This window comes from Gobio gobio (genome assembly GCF_949357685.1).
Source record: "Gobio gobio genome assembly, chromosome: 4".
Taxonomy (NCBI): domain Eukaryota; kingdom Metazoa; phylum Chordata; class Actinopteri; order Cypriniformes; family Gobionidae; genus Gobio; species Gobio gobio.
This window is the reverse complement of record NC_137100.1, coordinates 47,755,948-47,776,392: the sequence shown is the minus strand read 5'-3', so window position 1 is coordinate 47,776,392 and position 20,445 is coordinate 47,755,948. Positions and strand designations below refer to the sequence as shown.

The 20,445-nt window shown below is 37.4% G+C and overlaps 2 protein-coding genes across 3 annotated transcripts; one reads left to right on the top strand and one right to left on the bottom strand.

The window, feature by feature from the left end:
- Window positions 1-534: 534 nt before the first annotated feature.
- Window positions 535-8,860, bottom strand: phf23a (PHD finger protein 23a). Its single transcript, XM_079815202.1, has 5 exons — window positions 8,159-8,860; window positions 7,506-7,537; window positions 7,158-7,250; window positions 2,176-2,725; window positions 535-1,948 (listed from the first exon to the last, which is right to left on the bottom strand). The coding sequence occupies exons 1-5, from the start codon at window positions 8,184-8,186 to the stop codon at window positions 1,755-1,757; spliced, it is 897 nt and encodes a 298-aa protein (XP_079671328.1). The 5' UTR covers window positions 8,187-8,860; the 3' UTR covers window positions 535-1,754.
- On the top strand, window positions 8,758-20,362 carry atp6v1aa (ATPase H+ transporting V1 subunit Aa). 2 transcript variants are annotated; one of them, XM_079815200.1, is made up of 15 exons: window positions 8,758-9,178; window positions 9,779-9,877; window positions 10,063-10,191; window positions 10,628-10,842; window positions 11,221-11,358; window positions 11,571-11,722; window positions 12,925-13,087; window positions 13,540-13,648; window positions 13,825-13,947; window positions 15,477-15,591; window positions 15,743-15,806; window positions 15,907-16,110; window positions 17,020-17,114; window positions 17,252-17,423; window positions 19,295-20,362. In XM_079815200.1, exons 2-15 carry the CDS (start codon window positions 9,796-9,798, stop codon window positions 19,385-19,387), a joined length of 1,854 nt encoding a protein of 617 aa, XP_079671326.1. In that variant the 5' UTR covers window positions 8,758-9,178; window positions 9,779-9,795; the 3' UTR covers window positions 19,388-20,362. The 2 variants fall into 2 exon arrangements, with proteins under 2 accessions (XP_079671326.1, XP_079671327.1); XM_079815201.1 differs by having other exon boundaries at window positions 9,163-9,567; window positions 19,295-20,148.
- Window positions 20,363-20,445: the final 83 nt, after the last annotated feature.

The window sequence follows — 20,445 nt, the reverse complement described above, 5'->3', positions numbered from 1 at the left end:
AAAGCAAGCCATACTTAACCGGTGTAAATGACAGGAAATAAGCTTTATTTGCTTTTAATCATATAGTTCTACAACAAGATCAACACGCTTCCTGCTAAATAGCTTTTGGTAGGTTTTTAAGACACACCGAGCCCCTGATGATCCTCTAGGAAAGCGTTCGAGGCCACTTCTATTTCATCACTTCAAAACACATTGCTTCAATGTAAAATCCTGCTGAATAACGTTTTACTTAAAAAAAAAAAAACTTCAAATTAATAACCTGTGGACAATTAAACTACACATGTAAAATGACATGGTAAAACCAAATTTCATATTGTATGTGCTTACCTCACGTTAAGCAGCCGATTGTCACAAATAACAGCAAGCAGTGTTTCAGAAGATGAGCAGCGAAGAATCACGCACCTGCACTGGAGCATGTGACTGGGGAGATTGTGTATTTGTGAATATGTCTCGCCACACCCATTTGACTATACTCCCTTTGGACATTGCTCACCGAGAGAGCAGTGACATCAGCAAACAAAACAATGCAAATTAACATCAACTTTGACTGTAAAAGAACATTTATTTTCAGAATTTACTGCTGTAAATGGTCAGAAAAAATATAACATTTCCTCATCTTTCAAACATATACACCTGTACATACACACTATATATACACTGGGATGAGCAGGACAAACAAAATAAGAAAAATTACAAATGTTTTAATTCTTAAAAATAAAAATGGAACAATTATAGCATGGTTTTCGATGAAAGTTGGAAATGGTGCCTATTCTGGAGCCTAAAATCTTGAACGGCAACTTAATACACAAATAACAAATCAAGCAATAAAATTGTCTAAATATGCTGCTTTATCTGCTTTACAACGGTCAAAGATTAATCTGAGAGCATCCTGCAACAATTTAATTCGTCACAAGACTGAAAAATGTCACACAGAACATTACTTTAAAAATATAATTACATCGATTTGAACAGTGTTTGAGTTGTACAGATCTGTGTTGGAGGTATCCCTTATCTAGCGCTCCTAATTGCACTCATTCAGATGTTTCCTACAGTGCTCCTTGATCTAAATAAGTTGGAGAATTTTTGCGACATGCTGAGTCAAGACTGAAAAACACTAGATTAGAACACCACTTCACTGGAAGTAGCATTGCTTTAATGGGTGTTCATGTATATGGTATTTAGATAATACATCTCATAAATTATCATAATTATGAAACAATTTTGTTAAATTGCAATATTGTTAAATGTCATGAAAATGCAAAAAAACCTTAATGGTCAAATGGTTTGCGCAAAATTACATTTCTTTCTTGACTTGTAGCGAGATATGACCCGGGCATGTAAAAGTTTAAAAAAAATGTATATAGTGTAAAGATCCGTTTTAATCTATTTTATCTAACGACAGTTTGGTTTGTAAAACCAGAGGGCCAAGAGAGATTATACACATAATATATGGTCATAGTGCACATTTTACACCAATATTAGTTTTAGGTTTATTTGTGTACAATCAAAATACAGTAGTGCAAATAAGTGCATGAGTTTTAGGACACCTTCTTAAACCTGAAAGCCATTTAACATCATAAACCAAGACCAATCTGTCAACACAGAACAAAGGAGAACAAATGGAGTTATATAAATCAACTTTTTTTAATTTAACAGAAACTAATTAATAGTAATCAGAAAAGTAAAAAGGACAGGTATGAGAACATCTCGTCCATTTAAATACACACAGAGGATCTACAGCCATACACTCATTCTCAGAGGTCTCTTTTGGCCGTGGAACCCCGAGAGTCCCTGCATCTGAAGCAGTAGAAAATGTCAGGTACGTTAGACTTCTTAATCTTAGCGCAGGAGAGATGGACCCATATGGAGCACTCGTCACATTCAATCATGGGACGTCCGGCAAAAGGCTTCCCGCAATAACATGTAATCAGATCCCATGAATCATCACCTACAGTAGATAGAACAAAATACGGATGGTTGAAAGATTGATAATGATCAGATGCAAGGGTGAAGCATGCAAAATGAGTTTAAAGGAAACATCTATGACATGTGTTGTAGCTGAATATATTCATGTACGTGTATGTATACACTTTGCATACATACAACCAATGTCAACTTTTTAATTGCACTTCTTAAAATGCAATACTAACATACAAAGTCGAATCTGACACTTACCAGACTCCACCATAATATCCTCATCAGTCACCAGTGTGTCCGTTTCGCAAGAGCTCAGGTCTGTTTCTTGATTGGACTCCAGTTTAAGGCTTGCCTCATGCATGTGAATGGCCTGTTCCGTTAGTCCCTCCTCCTTTTCAAGTCCCTCATTCAAAGGGCTTGTGGATGTAAAGTGACTCTCAGTCTTTACCGATCTCTTTATTTTCTTCAGTGCTGCTTTCGTCTGTTTGTGTGCTCTTGCCTCCGAGATGCTTTTTCTTGGCCCTCCTAAAGACAAGCGGCTGAGTTTCTTCACCTTCTTCCTGTCAGCTTTACTATGAAGATGGATCTGGTTCAGAGAGTCTTTCAGTCTCATCTTGTCTAAGGAGCTGTCCGACTGAAGATGGTTGAACTCTGTGCTGCTGCTGTCAGTCTCAGCGTTGTAGACCAAGTTGTGAATGTTGTTGAGGTCGGAGTGAGCGTCCGTCCAGCTATCCTTTACGGACCCTTCACCGGAGAGCTCAGAAAGCTCATGTGTACATGGAGATGAAGACGGAGACCATGAACTCTCCTGGAAACACACATCAGAACAATTGAATAAAATTGCAGTACCATCATAATGCATTTAAAACCTGCATACGATTTTGCGTTGTGTGGTGAAACTTAAGCTTATAAAAGTCATAACTTAATATTTTTTCAAATGAGTGAAAATGTCAGTTTTGAATGTTGACAGAATAACTACTGTGATGCAGGAAACTATTTTTTTTTTAACATGGAGAAATTTTATTTAAATAAATAATGACATGAAATTTATAAGAACATATAATCTGAAAATGTACCAGTAGCAGCTCCTCTGAAATTAATGGATTCAATTAAATTCCTTTTGCCTGCTCAAATTTATGAAACCTACACATTCATTGTCAACTAAATGCATTTTACTTGCATAAACTTTCACTTTTTAAATGAAAAAGGTGATACATTTTTTTTTTACATTTTGGGTGTAACGATACACGTCAAGATTTGATACAAATCACGATACTTAACCCACAATATGTTACTATCGTGATATTTTAAGCTAAAATAAAGAATAGAGTTTTTATTTATTATTAAAATGATATTATTACTACCAGGACCCACAAAGATTCCCCCATTACATTATTATACGATAATCTTATAGGTTTGAAACGACATGAGGGTGAGTACATGACAATTTACATTTTTGGTTGATAAACAAACTAACTCTATATAAAACGAACTATATTCGCAAATCATAGTTTACATCAATGATCCATATCGTCACATTTTTATATTGCGATATCTCAATATAACAATGTATCGTTACACCCCTAGTGGCAATGGTTTATCAATAGGCTTGCATATTCATGTTTATCAGCAAAATTTCCCAAAGTGTGCGAGATATGGGAAAGATGCAAATATATTTTACTAAAGTACTTCTGAGACAAACCTAACAGAAAAAAGTCTTGTGTAATGTGTCAGTTGATCCCCATGGACTCGAATGCAAAAAATGTAACTTGGCGTTTCTTACGTCACAAACTACCTTGTAACCAATCCCATCAACGTGCGGACGGGCTTTAGCATATCATCGTTACTATGCTGCGAAGCAGGGGAGTCTCAAGAAAAGCCAGGCAATCTTGGTATATTTTTCTGTTGATGTGAAAAATCAGTTACATTTATCAATATAGCGCGTGAATTATGTATATGATGTACATTACGATGTTATGATGAACTATATGCCTTTCTCCACTGACGTTCTATGATGTTCAAAGCGTTTCTAAGGATACTGATTTTTAGAAGGCAGACTGAAACACATTATTAGCTGTTTGATAACATAGTCAAGCAAAAGGCTAATCATATTAATTACCGCTATGTGTGACCTTGTAGAGAGCAATACATAAAATGCACTAACATTCTGATACTTGACTTGTAGATGAGCTTGTGTAATTTGCTCTTCTACTTCTTCTGAACCAGTTTCTGGTTCAAACATATATGGCTAAATTAAACCAGTATTTCCACTTGCCATTGTGCAGCGTTTACTACAGTAAAGTTGACCGAGTGGATCTCTGAGCTGGTGTGAGTCAGTGGAGGTGGGGCTCATTTGCATATTCATATATCAGCATAATGAAGCAAGGGTGTAGTGTTACATTCAATTTTTCACAGGGAAAAACGTTAAAATATGTAATTTTGGTGTTCAAAGATGTGTTTTAAGGGAAAATGAAGGGAAATAAAAAGTGAAAAGTGAAGTATACTTTGGCCTTTATGCACAATTGATTATAAGGGTTAAAGGCCTTCAATGTGTTGACGTAATTTCCAGTTTCCTCCTAACCTCTAACCGGTACTCCTCCTAATCTTATTTTGCATATTGCTTTAAAATATAGCATTCTGTGTATACGTTTTCTGGTATGCACGGCATGCGCATATGATCCGCTCTGTGCTATCATGTCTCTGGACTGGAGCATAATGTGTGTGCCCGTTGTGGTGATTTGCGTGACACTAACGGGAAACCAGACTTCATTCACCCCAATGAAAAGCATATTTACACTGTCTGAATCGTTTCCTATCCCCTTTATAGATGCACTGTGCCATTCACCATGTAGAAAATAGTACATGTGTGAAAAAGTGACCAATTTTAGCTGCAGCTTCAGCATCTATTTATAATGTAGGTGGTGGGATGCTTTAGATTCTAAACCTTCACATCAATGTTACCAAGACTAAAGAATTGGTGATTGACTTCAGTAAGAAGGCCTCATATACTGTACCGGTAAACATCCAGGGGCTGGACATTGAGAGGGTGAACGTGTACAAGTATTTGGGTGTTCATATAAATAATAAATTGGACTGGTCGACAACATGAGTGCTCTGTATAGGAAGGGCCAAAGTCCATTTGTTGAGGAGACTGAGGTCCTTTGGGGTGTGTTGGACATTACTGAATTTTTTTTATGATACGATAGTTGCATCAGTAATTTTTTATGCTGTGGTTTGCTGGAGTGGTGGAATCACAGAAGGATAAGAAAAGGCCCGACAAAATGATTAGGAGGGCTAGTTCTATTATGGACTGTCCTCTGGACTCAGTGGAGCAGGTGGGTGAGAGGAGGATGTTGACTAAGCTATCGATAACATTACCTTTTGAGTTAAAACTCTGCGATTTTTTTCTAAACCTTGTGTCCGCGACTACGGAAAGTGAATGTTTTTCCGTCAGTAGGCTACGACGGTGGCACTTAAATGTTTACAATGTGACTCAACTGGAAACACAGCTGCTCCGGATCGATTGGTTCCTGAAGTGTGTGGTTTATCTCGTCAGATGAAGTGCTACGGTCTCTGGAGGAGCTCCTCAAATTGTCCCACGGACATTTGAAAGTAAGTGCAGGACTAGCCATGATAAAGTTTTAAGCTCCTGTACAAGATTAGCATACTCCCCTTCAGACTCTCAGTTCTTTTAAACCTTCTTTTCGGTCTTTTAAATAAAATGAAAAGCTCTTCTTCACTGAATGAGGAAGTGTCAGTGTTTTCTCAGCTGTCGCACGAATGTTTTGGAATGTTCCGAAACATCACAGACGTCGCAAATTCGTGTCGCAGCTGATGTGAATGGTTTTGATGCAAACTATTCACACACGAAATATTCGCTTTTCCGCTACGCGTCCGGTGTGAAAGGGCCTTAAGGAGTGTTACCAGAGATCCTTTGTTCCAACAGCAGCTAGACTTTTTAATATCCAAATATCTCAGTATTGACACGACTAACTACAAATTTTTTAGGAGAGTATATTTACATATATAATATTATATATTATATTATATATAATATTTACGATATTTATAAAAAAAAAATCATTTATATTTAATGGTATATCTGTATTAATGCTTTTTTGGTCTTCCTACATAATTTATCGTTGGAGTGTATAGTTGTAATGTGTGTTATTTTTGGTTATATTTGTTTTTGTCCTGTTTTTATGCTGCTGTAACGCCTACATTTCCCCTGGGGGATAAATACATTTATATCATCATCATCATCATCATTATCATCATTCTAGAGAGCATTTGATTGGACAAAAGTCTAAATGAGAAGCTTAAAGGCCCACTGAATTGCCTTGGAACGGGCAGCATTATTCAATATGTTGACGTAATTTCCCCTAAAACGGCTCCAGCTGTTAGCAGCTCCTCCCCTTTTTTGAAACGGCCAATAGCGCTTCGTTATTACCACAGTTTGACTAGCCTTTCTGTTTTTTTAAAGCCAGTTTCCTCCAAATCTAACCCTTTATCATCATAATCTCTTCCATATCTCTTTGAAATACATTATTCTGTGCAGCATATAAATGGGTCCGATATGTTTTGTTGTCTGTGCCGACTCGCGCATATGATCCGCGCTGCGATCTCGTGTCTGTAGTCAACGGCTCTGCTCTAGACTATGTGCGTGTGTGTGTGCTGCTGCGGTGCATGGGAAACGATCGTGAACCCAGACTTCATTGGCCTCAACTGAAAGCATGCAACTGAACTGAAAGCAACTGATGTGCCGTTCATCATGTAGAAAATAGTAAATGCGTGAACAACTGACTGTTTTCAGACGCAGTTCAGGGTCTATTTATAATGCAGGGGGCGGGACTTCAGATTCTAGAGCGCATTTGATTGGACAGAAGATTTGATGAGAAGGTGAAGTCTGCGAAAACTTTATTTTGATTCCAGTGGGCCTTTAAGTGCAGAGCGATGTCATCAAAATCACTGATCCATAGTGGCAGAAGTGAGAGACTGTTTTGAATGTTTATATCTTCTACATGTGAATTTTGTCATTGTTTTTTGTCATTGTGTATAGATAACAGCAAGACTAACATATCCATACTAAAAGCCCAAAATAAACCATAAATTTTGATTTCATGGGGACTTAAGTATTTTAAGAGACAACCGTGTCAGCAGCAGGTGATTACCCCAAAGATGGTCAGAGTTATCCCTTGGTTGCTGTACAAAATGGCATTGTTTTATGACATTCAACTCACTTCTGTTTGAGGTGGAATGTACCCAGCATAGGCCAGGACAAAGCTGCAAAACTTATTGAAATCCTCTACGGTCCTCTTCCTACGCTCTGGAGGCTGGAACAAAGACAAACTACATTAATAGTGATTAATAGTACATTTAATAATAATGTATAGAGATATATAATGCTATGACACCTGTCTTTCACAAATTTCTAATAATTTTCAAAATTAAAATAATTTAGCCAATTACGCTGATCTTATCCACAGCCCATCCCCCAATGTTCGGCCACATGTGGCCTAAGCTATAAATAAGTAACGAGGCTGTCACCATTTAAAACCATTACAAAATGTAACTGCGACAGCACTTACCAAAGCCTCAGTTTTACATGTCCTGACGGTGTCTGTAAAAGAAACAGGAGACATCTGGATTATTGACAAATCCCCTAAACGCTGAAACTACAGCGTTAACTGAACTGTCAAGTTAGCTTTAGCTTGTGCTATCTAGATACTGCTAAAGTAACTTAAGAGTCATCTCCGTACGTGATAATTGGAATGCTACAGATGTAAGCATAAGAAATCGATTTCAAAACGTTAAACATTTTTGCAAATGTTTGTGGACTCATTTGCTCAAGTAAACATCTTCACGTCCGAACAGGAGCTGCTTATGCTAAAAGCTAAAGACGAGCAGATGAAACATCGTCTAGTCAGCAAAACAGGGCAGCCGATTGGTGTCAGAACTTTTGCTTACAATAACAAGTTTTGCTTAGAAGAGAATACTCCCCAATATATTCTTAGAAAAGTGCATGTTATGTATCTGCAGATAGTATAGAGGTCCCGTTCCGTGTAACGTACTTAACCTAAGAGGATATCTCACTGTTAGCATGAGTAGTTAATCCATTCAGGAGCTCTTTGTTAAATGGGTGTTACACGAGGCTCGTGTAAAACTTCGACTTCGGGGTGATAGACTACAATTAAACGAGAAGAGAAACATTTATATGACAATAAGAAAAACGCGTATTTACCTTGGTGATGATCCATAATGCCCAACATGGTGGGGTGGTACCACAAAGTTGGGTTCTTGGCTCGTTGATTTCCAGCTAATGACCTTATGGAGTCACTTTGGTTAGCGAAAAGTCTTCCAAAAATATATATATAACGTTTTATCTGTCCAGTTGCTTTTGAACTTAGCAGACAACAACTAATAAGCTAACGTTACCGCACAACCGAAGGATTTGCCATATGCTCAGAGCGGTCTTGTGATCAAAACTGCAATACTGAGCAAAAGATCAGTTTTTTCGAAGTTCAGACCACGGTTGACAATAAAATAAAGCCGACCGGTGTATTATTTCGCCCAGACCTCAATTATCGATGATGAAGATGATGGTGATGAAATGTCGTCGACCAGTCCTCGTTGATAACCATCGAATTGAAGCTGGTGGCTTAAGATTCACAAAACTGATGACACCTTGATTGTACCCACAATCGCGAAGCAACCGGGAAAATAACTATTAAGCGTTCAGAAAGTAGCTTTTTGCAACTGCATTCAACAAATTCTTAAACGTCTGGGTTACGCGCGGTCTCAACAGGAATCACCCTGTGACGCAACCACGTTAAGAGCGCCAGACTTTTTACGTGATGCATATTGATGAGAATGTAATGAATATGCATGAAAGTTCGTAAATGATGACACAGAATCTGACAAAATATTCAACGCAGTGTTTAATGCTATACATTGGTGGAATACTCGGTGCCCAGGTTTTGAAAAGGTCAACATATATGGCGTTGCTGGTTGCAGTTACGTCCTTGTGTCCTTATGGCGAACACAGGAAATGGGGAAGCTGTGGTTCTAAAAGCGCCATGTTGGATCATTCGCGCTATACCTTTCCACGTTAAATCTCCACTAGGGGAGCCGTAATGGTGCACTGCCCTGTGTACACGGACTTCCTTAATCCTGCTAGTCAGCTGACCTATGTCGTGACAATTTTTTTCTCGCTCCACTGGTAGGATATTCCGAGGATTGTCGTTCATTTCATTCTAATACAGTAAGACTAATCGTTTCGTTTATATATACAGTTATTTTTTTTATTGCTGTCAGACCAGTCGTTTTGGTCATATCTCATTATTCTACTCTGGTGAAATCTGCTCATTTGCTGATCAGAGGCTTTGCTAGCAACCATCTGTCACCTGACATCCAATGGTTCCTTTCGACAGTCTCCTAGATCTCCTAATTCAATAGTTGCGGTCGTGTGAAGGCGAATTTATTTTAGCTGTGGTGTGTTTAGTACAGCGATCAAATTCAGAACATTGTAATTTGATCTGTTACAACAGGGGTATAGTGTTAATCTAAATGAATACTGGTCGGCCATAGTGGTTCTGTTAGTATTACTATTTTGCTGTGTTGTCATCAAGGAAGTCTTTGAATTTGTCAGTGGTAATTGCAATATTTATCATACCAATAAGATTGAAACTCACATTTGTGTTCAAGTAACTGTTATATTGCTTTGAACTGGAGCAACGCAGTAGACCTTGTGGTTCTATATTGGAATTGTGAGAAATTAAATGTTGATTTTAGGTTTGGCATATGTCTGAAAGATATTGATGCGTTTTGAATGATTCTTACTGTCTCACACTTCCACTTTCAGGTTTTCTAACATACAGGATGGATTTTTCCAAACTGCCTAAGGTCCGAGATGAGGAACGTGAGGATCAGTTTGGATATGTGCATGGAGTTTCAGGGCCAGGTAAAAATAAAAACATGTTCTCAATATCCATATATAGTCAAAATAAATCCCTTTGTAACTAAATGGAAGGCACAGCACAAAGTGAATCTCATAAGTAGTTTATTTTGACTGTGTCATAAATATAACAATTGAAGATGTCAGTCATGTGATGGACAGGTTACAGTCTGTGTGTCTGTTCATTACAGTGGTGACGGCCACTAGAATGGCAGGTGCGGCTATGTATGAACTAGTGCGTGTTGGCCACTGTGAGCTTGTGGGAGAGATTATCCGATTGGAGGGAGATATGGCAACCATCCAGGTGTACGAGGAGACCTGTATCCTTTACCATTCATCAGTGATTTACTTACTCTATAATCCTTGAAAAAGTTTTTAAAGGAAAGAAGGAAAATGGGTATTTAATATCTTATTTAGTGTTTCTTTAAAGTTTTAATAACTCAAGTATGGTTTTCGCCATGAAAATAGCTGAAGAAGCTGGCATGATGTTAAAAAACTATTGCTACATTTGCACCAACACAAATACTCTCAATCATGGAGAGTATGTTTTGTTATTAAAATAAACTACCAAAAAATACTATAGTTTGCACAGAATTATTACCAAGGTTCAATAATTTAAAGTACCTTGTCGTATTATGTAAATATGGTAATCATTCAGTACTGTGGCATGTGGCAGATTACCATGGTATTTATCATAGTGCTGCCACGGTATGTTCTATTTGTATTTGTCTGTATGTTTTCCTGAGCTAAATACAGCTGGAGTTTCTGTCGGAGATCCTGTGCTCCGTACTGGAAAGCCCCTCTCTGTGGAGCTAGGGCCTGGAATCATGGGCTCCATCTTTGATGGTATTCAGCGTCCCCTGAAAGACATCAATGACCTCACGCAGAGCATCTACATTCCCAGAGGGGTCAACATTGGAGCTTTAAACAGGGACCTAAAGTGGGAATTCTCTCCTTTTCAAAACCTGAGGGTAAGGAACTATGTGTGTGTCTTTCTCTGTATAAAAGGGCCGTCGTGCACCTTGTTTTTAGAGGGGACACAAGTGACATTTCTGCACTTTTCCTAAGACTGTTGAGTCATGATAGTCTAGTGGTATAGTTTAATAATATGCATGGAGGCCTGGTTCATTTATATATAATTTGCAAATGTACTCGACTGCCAGTCGAACTCAACCCTGCATTTTAATGTATGGAAAACCGATGAATTACATTTTTGATGCTATTTTTTGTTTCATGGAAAAAATCCAGGTCAAACGGCAAAATTGTAGCAAATATATATTACTTGTTTATTATATTGAAATGATGTACTGCATGTTTACATTAATTTGACTCTCTCACTGTTTTTTCAGGTTGGAAGTCACATTACAGGGGGGGATATCTATGGATTGGTGTATGAGAACTCTCTCATCAAGCACAAGATCATGCTGCCCCCCCGCAGTAGGGGAACAGTCACCTACCTCGCTCCACCGGGAAATTATGATGTTTCTGTGAGTCACACTCACAATCATCCTCACATGTCCTTAAATTCTACCACACATTTATAGACATGCACGTGATAATCATTCACGGCAATTCAAACTTATATAGCGCCTTACAAAGGCAACAGTTAGAACAACTGCCCAAGATGTTTTGATAAGATGGGGAAGAAACCTAATCTCACTAAATACTGGAACTTCCTTTTTCACTGTGTGTGTGTCAGGATGTGGTGCTGGAACTGGAGTTTGAAGGAGTAAAGGAGAAGTTCACCATGGTGCAGGTCTGGCCTGTGCGACAGGTAAGGCCTGTTACTGAGAAGCTCCCTGCCAACCACCCCCTGCTGACTGGACAGAGAGTACTGGACGCCCTCTTTCCGTGAGTCTCAAACTCACACTCATTATCTTTCCACATCTGAGACTGTAAAGTTTGTAGTGTACCTGACACTTACTTTAATATTTCTGCTAGGGCTGCACAGTGAATCATATTTTAATCCTGATCACAATTTTTCCCAGTTAAGTAAGCAGAATCGTCTGCGATATTGGCCCTCTGGTTATTTATCTAGAATATTTTTTTATAAATTGACATTTCCATTATCTTTCATTGGTAACACGCCTTCATGTTTGTAGTGTTTCAATCCCCCAATTAGAGAAGAAAAAGAGAAGAGACTTTAATTTTCTCAGCATGGCAACAATGCGCACACTCTCTTTCTGCACTATGTAAAAACCACACTGGTTATCTGAAAGCAGAAAACGTATATGTTGGAGTTTGGCGATGACCACTGCCATATTCTGCTCAAATGAATGTGTAATAAAGCCAGTCTGTTGCCGCTTGTGCTATTTGCTGCTACTAAATCTGTGAGCAAACCTTCTCAGTTATGAACTGTAATACATTTATGATAAATATAATAAATCATGAAACCAGATGAGGTCAATTAAACCGTGCGCATGAGTTGACACACTCTTGATTTGTTGTTTGGGGTCAGTGAGATTTTTTGATTTTCGACGTCTCTTATGCTCATGTCATTTATTTGAACAAAAATACAGTAAAACAGTAATATTGTGAAATATGATTATATTTTAAAATAGCTGTTTTCTATTTGAATATATTTTAAAAAAATAATAATAATATATTCCTGTAATGCAAAAGGAATTTTCAGCATCATTACTCCAGTCTTCAGTCACATGATCCTTCAGAAATCATTCTAATGTGCTGATTTGATGCTCAAGAAACATTTATTATTATTATCAATGTAGAAAGCAGTTGTGCTGCTTAATACTTTTGTGGAAACCATGATACATTTTTCCAGGATTCTGTGATGAATAGAAAGCTCAAAAGAACAGCATTTATTTGAAATAGAAATTTTTGTTGACATTACAAAATGTTTCCTGTCAATTTTGATCAATTTAATGCTGCTTTGCTGAATAAAAATAAAAATTTCTTTAAACAAAAATTAATATCTCAGATCCCAAACCGTTGAATGACAGTGTACAGTACGTGAAAGTGCATTAATTCTGACAAAGTACTTTCTCTGGTGGTTTAACCATTACGGTGAAGTCCTAATTTCTGCCGTTTTGCAGTTGTGTCCAAGGAGGAACCACAGCCATTCCAGGAGCCTTTGGCTGTGGTAAGACTGTCATCTCTCAGTCTCTCTCCAAGTACTCCAACAGTGATGTCATCGTTTATGTCGGTTGCGGCGAGCGTGGAAACGAGATGTCTGAAGTATTAAGAGACTTTCCAGAGGTTGGTATGGCACTGGGTTTAAAGGGTTCGTTCACCCAAAAATGAAATTTCGGTCATTAATTACTCACCCTCATGTCATTTCATTCATGTCTTCGGAACACAAATAAAGATATTTTTGATGAAATCCGAGAGCATAGACCGCAATTTAATTAACACTTTCAAGGCCAAGAAAGGTTGTTAAAATCTCCATGCGACTCCAGTGGTTCAACTTGAATTTTATGAAATTTTAACGACCTTATTCAACAATTTTTTCTTGTCTGTGTCAGTCTCCTACGCTGTTTACTGTATGTTGGCCAGCTCCTCCGTCAGCATCACATGCATGCGTTGTGGTGCTCACGTGAACAGCTTTGCTTAATATTAGATTTATAAATGTGATATGAAATTCATTCCTGGAAAGATTCATGCGACCCTGTTGTGTGGTTTAGATGATTGACAGTCATTTTGTTCAATAGCTGACCATGGAGGTGGATGGGAAGGTGGAGAGCATTATGAAGAGAACAGCTCTGGTGGCCAACACCTCAAACATGCCTGTGGCTGCCAGAGAAGCCTCCATCTACACTGGTAAACACAAGAGCCACCTGTAGAAAGTAAAGTGTGCTGTAATGCTAAGTGGCAGTTTTATTAAAAAAAACGATTATTAATAGTAAAATGAGATGGAACAAAACCTGTAAGAGAAAGTATTGTTTGTGTGTGTGGTTGCGTTTATCTTCATAGATGGTATGCTTTTGTGTCAACAGGTATCACATTGTCGGAGTACTTCAGAGACATGGGCTATAATGTCAGTATGATGGCTGACTCCACCTCTCGATGGGCTGAGGCTCTTAGGGAGATCTCCGGACGTTTGGCTGAGATGCCTGCTGGTATGTACAGTGCAACAATCCCTGTTTTGTGTCCACTGCAAATTTCTCTGTGTGTTTTAGTAAATTATATAAATAAAATTAATAATTGTATTCACCAAGAATGCATTCAATTGATGAAAAGTATATACAGCACACACATTTATATTGTAACAACAAATTCTTTTTCAAATAAATGCTGTTCTTTTGAACTTTCTATTAATCAAAATATCCATACATCATGGTTTCACTTTCAACAAAAACAAACTGTTTTCAGTGTTAAAGGGATAGTTCACCCAAAAATGAAAATTAGCCCATAATTTACTCACCCTCAAGTCATCCTAGGTGGATATGACAATCTTTTTTCAGACGAATAAAAACTGAGGTATATTACAAAAGTCCAGGCTAATCCAAGCATTTGAACTGGATTCATAGTTGCTCTGTTTTTGAAGTCCATAAAAAGTGCATCTGTCCGTCAAATAACTGCTCCACGCAGCTCTGGGGTGTTAATAAAGGCCTTCTGAAGCAAATCAACACGTTTGTGTTAGAAAAATATTCATATTTAAAACTTTATCAAGTAGAGTTCCAGCCGATGGATTTCCTTGGAAAAGTGTTGAAAGTTGAAAGTGAAACTCAAGATGCGTACGTGACGTCATGATGAGCGGACCTGGTCGCATTAGTCTTTCGATCGGCAGAGGAACTTTCAACAATTTTTCCATAAATTGAACAGGGAAGGCGTCGGCCGAAAGTTTACTTGATAAAGTTTTAAATATGGATATTTTTCTTACACAAACGCATCGGTTCGCTTCAGAAGGCCTTTATGAACACCCCAGAGCCGCGTGGAGCACGTTATTTGGTGGGCAGATGCACTTTTTATGGACTTCAAAAACAGAGCAACTATGAATCCAGTTCAAATGCTTGGATTAGCCTGGACTTTTGTAATATAACTCCGATTTTATTCGTCTGAAAGAAGAATGTCATATACACCTAGGATGACTTGAGGGTGAGTAAATTATGGGCTAATTTTCATTTTTGGGCGAACTATCCCTTTAATGAAAATAATAAGCTACATGTTTCTTGAGCCCCAAATCAGCATATTAGAATGATTTCTGAAAGATCATGTGACACTGAAGACTGGAGTAACGATGCTGACATCATAGGAATGCATGTCATTTTAGAAATTATATATAATTTAATAATATTTCACAATATTACTGTTTTTACTGTGTATTTGATTAAATAAATGCAGCCTTGTTGAGCATAAGAGACTTTTTTCAAAAACATGAAAAAATGTAAGCCTAAACATTTGTGATTGCTAAATGGCATATCATTTAACATTAACATTTAACTCTGCGTGTACTGCATACTTTAAAGTGAAGCTTATTATTAGCAGAAAAATGTGTATAAAGCATAACTCACACTGGATGTATTCCTCCAAACGCTGGTTGTTTGTACCACATTCACAACATGTTTTTTTTGCCAAATTGTACAGTCTTGTCTAGACCAAACATTCTTATACTGGATAATCAAACCTTCCTGTTTTCCTCCCACAGATAGTGGGTATCCCGCATACCTTGGAGCCCGTCTGGCATCGTTCTATGAGAGAGCAGGTCGAGTGAAGTGCCTGGGTAACCCAGAGAGAGAGGGCAGCGTCAGCATTGTTGGAGCGTAAGTACATTCAAATAACACTAAGCGAGCTATTATAGTAAATATTTGTAGAGACTTTGATGTTAGCTATTGTGTGGGGGTTTATAACGGTATATGTTTCTATTCTTTCCACTCATTTTGTGATCCTTTTAAAATAAATGTTTTCCTACAGCGTGTCTCCCCCTGGTGGTGACTTCTCAGATCCTGTGACTTCTGCCACTCTTGGTATTGTGCAGGTGGGTGTATATATTCGTTTAACTCTTTTAAATAAAGCAGCAGTACAATCCTTCATAATTTCTCTTTTTTTCCCCTTCTCATTTGAACGGTTGCTCTCAGGTGTTCTGGGGTCTAGATAAGAAGCTCGCACAGAGGAAACACTTCCCCTCTGTTAACTGGCTTATCAGTTACAGTAAATATACACGGGCGCTGGATGAGTACTATGACAAACACTTCCAAGAGTTTGTGCCGCTGCGTACCAAAGCCAAAGAGATTCTGCAGGAGGAGGAGGACCTGGCTGAGATTGTGCAACTTGTTGGAAAGGTGTGTTTGTGTCTTAGACACTTAGTTGTTTAGGGGTGTGCAGTGGAGTCTGTATCTGTAATATTCACAAAATTATTTGTTTCTGTACCTGTGTTGTGATAAATCCAGAAGTATTTATTTATTAATTAAATATTTGAATTAATCATGCAAGGTGATTTACTAAGGATTGTACTCGTCAATGGTGTTTGGCCCATTTACTGCCCAGAAAAAAGCACATCTCAAACCACACGCTAACTGGTATATGCGTTGGTCATTGTGGAAATGATCCGGCTGTGTCTGTGTTCTTTAAATTGTGCGTTGTCAGTAGATCACACGCTGTACTTTCCACTCCCATCTGTGCTTTTTTGGAATTGCGCTCACACGCTAATTTGCCCTGTTTAGTAAATCTGGCCCTGTATAAAATAGTTGATTAGAGAACAGTTGAAAGAAAACATTCAGTGGTTGAAAATTGCTAAAACGTAATATAATAAATGCATACATGGTACATAAATACTTGCAGTCCCCAGGAGAGAGTGAGACAAAGAAATATATAACATCATACAAGGTGCAGACCATTTAAATAAACAAATCAAGTAATAGTCCTGATTTCTGAGAGATGCACTGAGATGGCAACGCGGCAATTTGATTTGCGATCGCGCTCTGCTCATTTCATTCATGAAGTTTACACTCGTTCACTTCACACACTCATTAGTGCGTAGAGGATTTTATATAATATTGTGCTATGCTATTCCCTGGCTATTTAGCAAACACTAGGAGTGACTGTGTCTGTCAAAGATTTTTTCCTATTATTCGGTAGAATTTGTTATTGATTTTGAGCTTCGGGCACATCCCAAGTGTTGTTTGTATTTTGCATTTTTTTGTATTGATTCTGAATGCATGCCTGGGTTTATTTTGTTTCCTTACCCATAGGCATCTCTGGCTGAGACAGATAAAATCACTCTGGAGGTGGCCAAACTCATTAAAGATGACTTCCTGCAGCAGAATGGCTATACTCCCTATGACCGGTATAGTCATTATCTGTACAATAAAGAATGTGATGTTCCCACAGTCCCTGTTTTTTGACGTCTCGTCATTCTTGTAGCATGTTTGTCAGTCTGTAATAATGATTTCCTACATTATCTCCCTGTCACTCTCTCATCAGGTTCTGTCCCTTCTATAAGACAGTGGGGATCCTGTCCAATATGATAGCTTTTTATGACTTGGCCCGGCATGCTGTCGAAACCACAGCACAGAGCGATAACAGGATCACCTGGTCGCAGATCCGTGAACACATGGGAGAAATTCTTTATCGGATCAGCTCCATGAAGTTTAAGGTACTGTTACTCAAGTATTGATGTTGGGGTTTTTGTAGATGTAAATATCATAGACCACAGAATTGTTAATTGAGACTAAAACAAATTTGCGTTGACACCAGAGCATGTGCCCTCAGATTTTTGGGCCAAATGGATTTAAATGCAGCTTCCAAAAGACAAAGTTATATTTTTACATTTGATAATTAACTTGTTGAAGCGCACGGTCACACCGGTGTGATTAGAACGTTCAGTGTGTCACGTTATCAACTGCTAAATTCTGTTCAGTGTTTTCAAAAACAATATAAAAAATATATGAAATTAACAATATAAAATACATTTCAAAATATTTATCGTTTGTAAAATATACACTGATGTCTTTGGAATTGGCAGTAATCATTTCAAATATTGTTATGTTTTTCATTAAGAATAATAGGCTAATGAACCCACCATTCAAGCAACCCGCCCCCAAATTGGCGCTAATTCTAAACCCGAAAGTAAAATGCGCATGGCCGTCATTCGTTCACGGCCGCACAGTGCACAAGCACTGTAATGTGACGGTGAGGGGAACATTTTCTCACCATCACATCCCTAACGGGTAAAAAGGCTAATACATTTTGATGTTGATGTTTGAATGTCAAACCAACGCAGCTTAACCCAAAATGCAAGCTCAGGCATGCGCTTCTTCCATATAAGCTCATGCAGTTGTGTGCTCTAGACAGAGACTCTTAGAAGAAGAAAGTAAATATATTTATCAAGTATAATGAGGTTGGGTTCCTATTCAAATGTCCATCCTATTAAAAACGGCTAGGCTATAAGATAATTGTAAAAAAAAAAAAAAAAAAAAAAAGTGTATTGTATTTTGCAAGATTTTATAGTGTAAACGTAGAACCGTTTCGAAGGGCACGACAGGTGTGCGAGAAAAAAAACAAACGAATATTCGAATCCCAAAATTGAAAATCGAATACCAACACACTGAACAAATATTCAAATAATTCTGGTCCAGCCCTAGTAATTATTACAGTGAAAGCTAAAGCAAAGTTTACTATAAATTATAATAATAATAATAGATATTTTTATTTGGGGGTTCGTTTTTTTTCCACATGAAACAAACTATTCTGCTGTCACAACTGAAATAAGTACAAAATAAGTAAAACTGAAATAAAAATGTATTAGTTAAATATAATTATAAAATGCATGCAAAAACATAATATAAATGACAAAATCACATAACATAACTCCAACCTCAACAAAAATGTGAGCTGGGAATTTTATATATATATATTTATCACACAAAATATGAATCAATACTATAATAGTAAACAAACCAGCATTATTTTAGTATTATTCAATTAGGATGTGGGGTTGAGTCTATTGTGTCCCATCCTTATCATGTTTTGGACAAAAAGGCCTTACATTATTTTTTGCATGTTTACAAAAAATTAGGTATAACATTTTTTATAAAAAATGGAGGCCTTGAAAATATTAAAATGTCCTTAAAAATCAAATATTGCAATTCATTATTACGAACATCTTAGACCCAGCAATATGCAACATCATTACCATTCAAATATTTCATATTAAAATATTTTGTTCCCCCAGATAAAACAAATATTGCATGGTACTGTGTTAATTCTCACTACATCTGAACCTCTATTTAATCTAGCTTAGGTCATATTTACTTTTACCCTACAATACATGGACATGAAATTTGAATAGTGATTGAAAATGTATTATAATTTAAATTATACAAAGTATTTATTATAATAATTTATGCATATACATCATACTATTCATTATAAATTGTAATAAAAAAAGAATAAACTTGTTTTTTATTAGATTATTTACAGTCATTTCATTCAATTAACATTGACCATAATGTGTGTGTTTTGCAGGATCCAGTCAAAGAGGGTGAAGCAAAGATCAAAGCTGACTACGCTCAGCTGCTGGAAGACATGCAGAATTCTTTCCGCACTCTTGAGGACTGAAAGCAACCTTTGACCTCACGTGTCTCCCACCTCTCTCCTCCCCTGTGCTGTGCAGTGCATTTCCCAGTGCTCCCTTGTGCATGTGTACCTCTTGTCTTAATATACACTAAAGCTGTTCAGCTGATCTCAACGAATGAAAGTCAGAGCCAGTAGCCAGCGCTAATCTGAATATGGTCTTTATAAAGCGTAAAAAGAGTGTGTTCTCACTCCATAGCTACAACTGTTACTTGGTGTTTGAACTGTAAGATTGTATTTTAGCATCTCAAGCAAATGCCTCTGTGATTTCATCTCTCTGTGCTGTGTCAGACCCAACACTTGAAGCACAAAAACAAAATTCATCTTCTCTTTTTCTCACCACCTTTCCCACGAGCCCTTGTTGCATGTGTTTGGAGCACGGGGGAGCACAGTGTTTATTCCCATCTCCTTTTTTCCCTCTGTGACCAATAGAAATGTGTTATACAATAATGGGAACAATGGAAGTCAGAAAGGGATCATTGAGGCTTCCCTTATTTATTTGAATCTTGTTTTGTCTCATGAATGTGATTTCTGCTTTATGTGTGTTCCTTTGACTGTATCATATTCATGTGAGTGAGTTAGTGCGTCTGTGAGTTGGAGTGTGCATGGGTGTATGGGTAGATTATCGTGGCTTCTGTAGTGGTACATTTATTGTGTGTGCTGTTGTGTGTTCAGTTCCAAAGAATTAAACGATTGGAAACTGTTTAAATGACTCTGTTTTATAATAACAAAAAAATATTATTATCTTCATGTTGTTCTTCTCACTGATTGTATTTGTACACAAATGTTCAAAAGTTTGGAGCTTGGTAAGATTATTGTTTTCTGTTTTAATATAGTTTAAATTGTAAACATCAGAATTTCCAGCAGTCTTCAGTGTCACGTGATCTTCCAGAAGTCATTCTTATATGCTGATTTGGTGCTCAAGAAACTTTTATTATTGTTGAAAAAAGTAAACAGACTAACAAAAAATGATCTGTTTTTGTGGAAAACATGACACTTTTTACAGGATCCTCTGAAGATTTAAATAATTTTAAATCGCTATA